This window comes from Marmota marmota, unplaced genomic scaffold (assembly GCF_001458135.2).
Source record: "Marmota marmota marmota unplaced genomic scaffold, marMar, whole genome shotgun sequence".
NCBI lineage: Eukaryota > Metazoa > Chordata > Mammalia > Rodentia > Sciuridae > Marmota > Marmota marmota.
The window spans coordinates 30,301,738-30,308,804 of NW_026000174.1; the positions used below are offsets into that span (position 1 = coordinate 30,301,738).

Genomic DNA, 7,067 nt, shown 5'->3' on the forward strand with positions numbered 1-7,067 from the left:
GAGGCACCTGCCATGCCCTTGATCTTCGCCTTCTAGTGGGGTGCAGGGCTTGGCCTGTGATTTCGGTGCACATTTTCCCCAGGATCTGTGAGACTGTGCCTTGCTCCTGTGTCTCCTATTGTTGTCTTTCTTCTTTCCTGACAGGTCTCAGAGATGCCCATTTCTCTACTGTGTTGCTGGTCTTACTATTCCTCAGGAATTTTTATTATTTGTTCTAATTAGTTATACATGACAGTAGAAATGCACTGTGACAAGGGATGAGGATATAGCTCAGTTGGTAGAATGCATTGCCTTACATGACACCAAGACCCTGGGATTCAATCCCCAGCACCACGAAAAAAAAAAAAAAAATGCACTGTGACACATATATAAATGGACTATAACTTCTTATTTTTCTGGTTGTACATGATGTAGAGTTATAACAGTCACATAATCATATATGCACATAGAGTAATAAGTATATGACTCATTCTACTATCATTCCTACCCCTCTCTTCACTCCCCTCTGTCTAGTCCAAATTACCTCTATTCTCCCACGTGATTATTGTGAATTAGCATCCACATATCAGAGAATTAGCATCCACATATCAGAGAAAACATTTGGCCTTTGGTTCTTTGGGATTGGCTTATTTTGCTTAGCATGATACTCTCCAGTTCCATCCATTTACTGGAAAAATGCCATAATTTCATTCTTCTTTAAGGCTGATTTTAAGTCCTTGGTATAAATCTAAGAGTGGGATGACTGTGTCAAATGGTGGTTCCATTCTAAGTTTTCTTAGGAATCTCCATACTGCTTTCCATAATGGTTGCACCAATTTGCAGTCCCACCAGAAATATATGAGTGTACCATTTTTCCCACATCCTCTCCAACACTCATTTTTGCTTGTATTCTTGATGATTGCCATTTGTGAGTGAGTGAGATGGAATCTCAGTGTAGTTTTGATTTGCATTTCTCTAAATGCTAGAGATGTTAAACTTTCTTCATATATTTGTTGATCAATTGTATTTCTTCTTCTGTGAAGTGTCTGATCAGTTCCTTTGCCCATTTATTGATTGAATTATGTGGGGATTTTTTTTTTTTTTTTGGCATTAAGGTTTTTTTGTTTGTTTTGTTTTGTTTTTTTGTTTTGTTTTTTGTTTTGGTGCTGGGGATTGAACCCAGGGCCTTGTGCATTGGAGGCAAGCACTCTACCAACTGAGCTACATCCCAGTCCTAAGTTTTATGAGTTCTTTATATATCCTTGTTATTAATGCTCTACCAAGATCCTATCTTAAAGAAAGAGTATAACAGGAATTCACTGCAGGGTTCACAATAGTTATTAAAAACTAAAAAATTAAAAAGAGAAAATGATGTAAATATCCAACACCCAAAGAATGGCTTAGAAAATCCCACAATCTTCTGATCAAGTAATGTGATATAGCCATTTTAAATGATCATTTTAAAGACCAAGAGGAAACAAAGCAAAGAATTTTTGACAAAATAATGAAGACTATCACTACAATTTTTGGAGTATACATATGTGTAAATGCAAAAAAGAATGTAGCTATGTAAAGGTGGTAAGATTTTGGGAGGGTTTATTATTACTATTACCTTGTATAAACTGTCTTTGTGGTGTTATTTAGTATCTTTCAGTCAAAGAGAAAGAGAAAGGAAGTAAAGGCAGACTCAACCTAACACTAAGGAACACCCAGGAGAACCAGGGCTGGGATGTGAAGTAGAAATTGAGAATCGTCCTACATACCCGGAAGGAGGAGGCCAAGCAGTCCCCAGGGGAAGGGAAGCCCTCCAGGTATGGAAAGGGTTGTAATTAGTCTGATGCTAATTACAGAAGTCTCACTAGCTTATTAATTTTTTGACAGAATCTGAATGAAGACTAAATTCCTTCATTAAACCAACCTGGGTTCAGAGGCATATTTCCTGCATAGCCATTCCTCTCAAAAAACTAGCCTTTCTTTAATGCAGTAAAGTAAAATTTAGTAACAGAAACATGCACCCTGGAGAAATTAAGCCTCCTGCCTTAAATGCAGAAATTCAAGCCATTTTAGAGAACCAAAGGGGCTTGAATAAGCAACTGAAGTACAATGCTTTTTATACTGGGAAATATAAACAGAAGTGCAAAATATTTAGCTCAGTATTAAAGCCGCCCCCCGCATCAGGTCCCAACCCATCTTTCTGATATTACCTCGTAATTGCCCCATGCTTCAGCCAAATTTAACCACCAGTGACCCCAAAACATTTTCTTCACATTCCTACCCCTATGATTCTGTTCCTGCTGTTGCACCCAACTAAAAGTCTTCTCCTCTCTTCCAAGTGTTTGCTCAAGTCTGAACCATCCTCCACAGAACAGCTCAAAGCCATATCATTCTCTAAGATCAAGCCAACCCCTGTACCCAGAATTCATTTCCCACTCCTCATAGTAGACCCAAAATATTGTATTTTTAACCTCTTTAGAAGAGTTACACACAGTCTGCCTTATGATGTAATCACCTGGGTAACTGGGGAATAGACTTTTCTAACATATTAAACCATGAGCTCCTTGGGGAAGCCACTTTAGGTTTCTACATGGAATCAATCATAATGCATGACACACAGTAGGCCCTTTGTAAACACTTTAAAGAAAGACAAGGAAAAGAGACATTTGTATGTGAGAAGTCACTTCCTACCTCAGTTGCTCCTGTAAGGCAATGCAGAGATGAAGGTGGGCTGTTCTGTGGTCTCGAGCAAGGGAAGGATGAATCTTGTTTTTCTAGTTTCCAGCTATCATGAGACTCCAATTTCCTCCCTAGTTGACCATAGTCTGCTCGGCCCCAGGTGAACACCTTGCCGGTTTCTAAAAATAAACATTATTTGAATTAAGGCTTCATTCCAGGGCTGTGATTTCATGGGTAGGTTATGAATTACTAGAGGAAGTGTGAATATTTACATTAGCACCAACTACTAGGTACCAAAAGCCTTCCTATCTTCCTGTAAAGAAAGTACAAGTATTTAAACTTTTACAGATGTGGAAACTGAAAGGTTAAATGACTTGCCAAATATCAAGTAAGTGGTGAGCACAGAGCAAGAATCAGAAGATGATTCTAAAGCCTGTGCTCTTGCATTGAATATAGATATACCCTTGAATATTACTACAGATCAACTTCAACCACTCTCACAGCCTATCCACCTCTCCTCTTCTTTGCACCCTCCTCAAGCTTTGCACAGATGCCTGTTCTGAGGCTTTTGTCCCTTCTACCTAACCCAGAGTCCTTCACCCCCACTGAAGTTCCCCACACCACAATTTGTTAAGGCTTTCCTCCTAACTCAATTAATAGCCAGTTTCTTTGTTTTTTCTTTCTCCATTTTTCCCTCCACATAAGAGTCTGTGTTCCCACCCAAGCTGAAGCATGCTATCAAATCCAACTTCTTAAGAGGTTCAAAATACAGAAGCAATTCTAACAGTCCCAAGACAAGTGTCTATGTGTACTTGAGTTAAGGGAATAACAGAAGAAAGGAGAAAAAATTAAAAAGACAAAATTATTTGGAGCCATAAAAGCATTCAGTTCCCCATTACCACTCAGGATGCTATACAGTGCTATAGATGATAAAAGAAAATGAAGTTTGAAGAAGAAGAAATGGCCTTTCTTTTCCCAGATAAGAGAAAATTCACCAAACTTATTCAGTTGTGCCAAATGCCACATTTGTTATTTCAACAGAAATCAAAATCCAATGAGGCATAGATTATTAACAGATTCTCTGCAATAAATATGCATAACCATGTGCGCTGTATAAATTCTTTATACATGTTTATTTTAACAAAGAAAAATTTTGCTTAAGAGACAAAACACAAAGTAATGCATATTAAATTCTAGACAAATCTACTACATACTCTGTGTTTGATATCAAAGCTTCATCTGGCCCACATTCAACAAATGGTTCATAGTGTTGGCTAAAAAACTACCATAGATTCATGAAGGAAATATCACAGGGATACAGGGCTCTGCAGGGATATAATTCTCAGGTTTAACATGCTTGTAGACACTAAAGTACATACTAAGGAATTCACTGGAATCTGACTCCTGGGCTTCCTCAGAACAAAGCCTATGCAGCCCACAGGGTGTCTGGTAATATTATGAGAACTGGAAGTGAGTCCACTCAGATGTGCTATTTCATGCATCAGCATGTGCTATTCCTTATGCTACAGATACCCCTTCCTTACCTGGTAAACCATAAATCAACTTTTAGAGTCCAGCTTATGTACCACTAATTCTATGAAAACTTTCTTAGCTCCCAAAATCTTCCAAGAAAGGATGAAACTCACCCTCCTTTTAGCCACCTTTGGTATTGTATTCAACAACTATGCTGCCATTTAAAAGGCTCAGAAAAGTGACCTGCTTAGGGACACACAGCTAGCCACATCTCTTTCAACTAACCCATGGTACCACTCTGCATCAGTTATTCACACTGATCCATGCCACTGTATAATCACACAACACTCTTTCTCTATTTATGCAGTATTAGACTGAAAAAATTCAGGTGCCAAGGACCCAGGAAGCATCCAAAACTGGCAAACTATCCCTCTACCTAAGCTTGGCTAGGATTTATAATCAGACTGCCTTAGCCAGAGATTCCCAAGAAGCCAAAGGATGAGACTGTTGCTTCTTAAATGACCCTAGCATTCCTCAGCTGGGAAGAAATAGAAAGCTGCTATGTGCAAGACTACAAGAAGAAGTGTGTTATCACAATCACACAATGAAAGCCTTCTTTCACATTAAGCAAAACATCTTAGAACTTTCTCTTATTGATTACTGATGTCAAGACAGGCAAGAATGCAGAATATGGTGCCACCATTATTACATCTCCAATAGCAATTCAACCATTCCACTTATGTAGCACTTTTCACCTTCAAAGCACTTTACAAAGATTAACTAATTAATCTTCATACTCTCTGGGGAAGCCACAGACATTCTAGTAGAGACAAGTCAGAAACCAGGCCAACTCAACACTCAGCCTTCAGTCTCAAGCCTAAGTTTGGCACACTCTCTGAATCTGTTTGTCAGTTTCTCATGATATACTCTGTTTCAGAAGGTCCACAGAAGACAGGGGAGACTCTTATTTCTTCTTTTGTTTTAAACGAACACTTATGAACAATCTCCCAAGTACATAGCACATTCATAGACACTATCTCAATCAATCCTTATAATTCTGACACAGAGATTATTAACTTTACATTTCAGATGAGGGTTAAATGACTTGGTCAAGTTCAAACAACCAACAGGTCATGGAATCAAGATTTAAACCTGTGTCTTCTGACTCCAAGTCCAATAACATCTACAATGATCTACACACTGCTATCACAAACTGGAAAAGCTTGGCTGATAAAACAGCCTTTTTTAGCATGTTTGAGGAGGGAGAACTAGATTGAATGGATCTGCTCTGCACGCCACCCAGCTTTCCTCACAAGAATGACCACCCTAGGAGGCCAAATAGAACTAGGACTATAACTGCTAAAAGAAGGGCATTAAACACATGGATTGTGATTTTTATAGAACTGGGAGTAAAAGAAAATAAAGAATCTACATTCAAAAATGTTCATTAATGCACTGTAGATAAATGTCTGCCTCAAGCTGAAGCATGCTATCAAATCCAAGGTTTTGCAGATCACAAATTTAACAAATGAATCTTTTCCTTAAAGAATTATATATTACCATGATAAAAAAGATATTAATGTCATCTAAAAAGTAAAGGTACGTGTCTTGAATAAATGATAAATGAGAGAAATGACAAAACAGCTCAAAATAAAGTTAGCAAGTGAAATATAATTTAAAGGCACATCCAGTAAGAATTAACAATAACCAAACTATACAACCAAAAAAGTAACATTGCAAAAGATCTCAACACAACACAGAAAAACAGGGGACAAGTGAATAGTACTAACAGAGAACATTTACAAATCTTGGAGGAAACATTTCAAGCTAGAATTGTCCTGGCAGGCTCAAAGGAACAAGTAGCATTTAAGGTGAACTTCTGGATTAAAAAAGACAATGAGAGAATGAAAGAGGATATTGGAGGAACAGGGAAAGAGGATACACAATAACATAGAAATTGAAAGGCATAAGAGAGGAGCAGGAGAGAGAAGGAGGGTCACAGGAGGGACACTAGGAGGAAAGTCGGTGGCCACAGTCTAGGGCCAGTCACAGAGAAATGACATGCATGGGAATCTGAATCTCATCTTACAGGGGGTCTCCAAACTTGGTTGCTTGCCCTATTCTATCAGTAACATATTTTTCCACATACCAACAGATGATTATCATTTATTTATAGAAGAATACACTTGTATTTTATACATTTTTAAATGTTGAATATGTACCCTCTCTCATAAATATACAGAATAAAACATACTCAAAAAATAGAAAATATAAAAGAATGTGAGAAAAATATGCAAGAAATCTTAAGATTCTCTTACCACACTCTGGCACTTTGCCTTGCATGCTCACTTTAGGGACAATGCTAACTAAACAATGGGGAGACTTCAGGATTTGAGCAGGAGTATGGCCTGATGAAAGCAATGTTTGGAGATGGTACCTCTGGCAAAGGAATGAAGGAAGCTATCAACAATACTCTTAGCTCACACTTCTGTAACACCTGTTATGTACCAGACACTTTCTAATCATTCTCTATACAGTATTCTGTTCCTTTCTCCAAACAACCTTGTGGCACAGATATTCTCACCATGCCCATCAGGAAACATGGTACTCAGTCCAAGTCACAGAGGCAGTTATATGAAATAATTATTTCACCCAAATAATAATAATAATAATTATATTATTATTATTATTATTTGGGTGGCTTGGCACCCCAATAGATGTGAGGAAAAGGGAACAGGAAGATATAAACACTCTAGGAGATTTCAGGATTTCAAGATTAATAAGAAGGTGCCATTAAAAGAAGTAGATAAATGTGTAGAGATGCTAGGTCAAGAGTCTCATAAAATCTTATTTCATTATCAAATTATTTAACTCTCCTAGGGCCTGTGCAAACATATTATCAAATAGTCAGAAGAGGAAGAGGAAGAGGAAGAAGAAGGAGG

General features: G+C 37.8%; 1 protein-coding gene and 1 non-coding gene across 2 annotated transcripts in view; both read right to left on the reverse strand.

Moving 5' to 3' along the window:
* Positions 1–7,067, reverse strand: part of Sergef (secretion regulating guanine nucleotide exchange factor) — a 227,047-nt gene that overhangs the window by 173,285 nt on the left and 46,695 nt on the right. The window contains 1 exon segment of the mRNA XM_048788447.1: positions 2,665–2,831. Within this exon segment, the coding sequence (XP_048644404.1) occupies positions 2,665–2,831 (167 nt within the window).
* On the reverse strand, positions 1,138–1,210 carry Trnaw-cca. The gene has a single exon. It is a non-coding gene; the product is annotated as a tRNA-Trp (tRNA).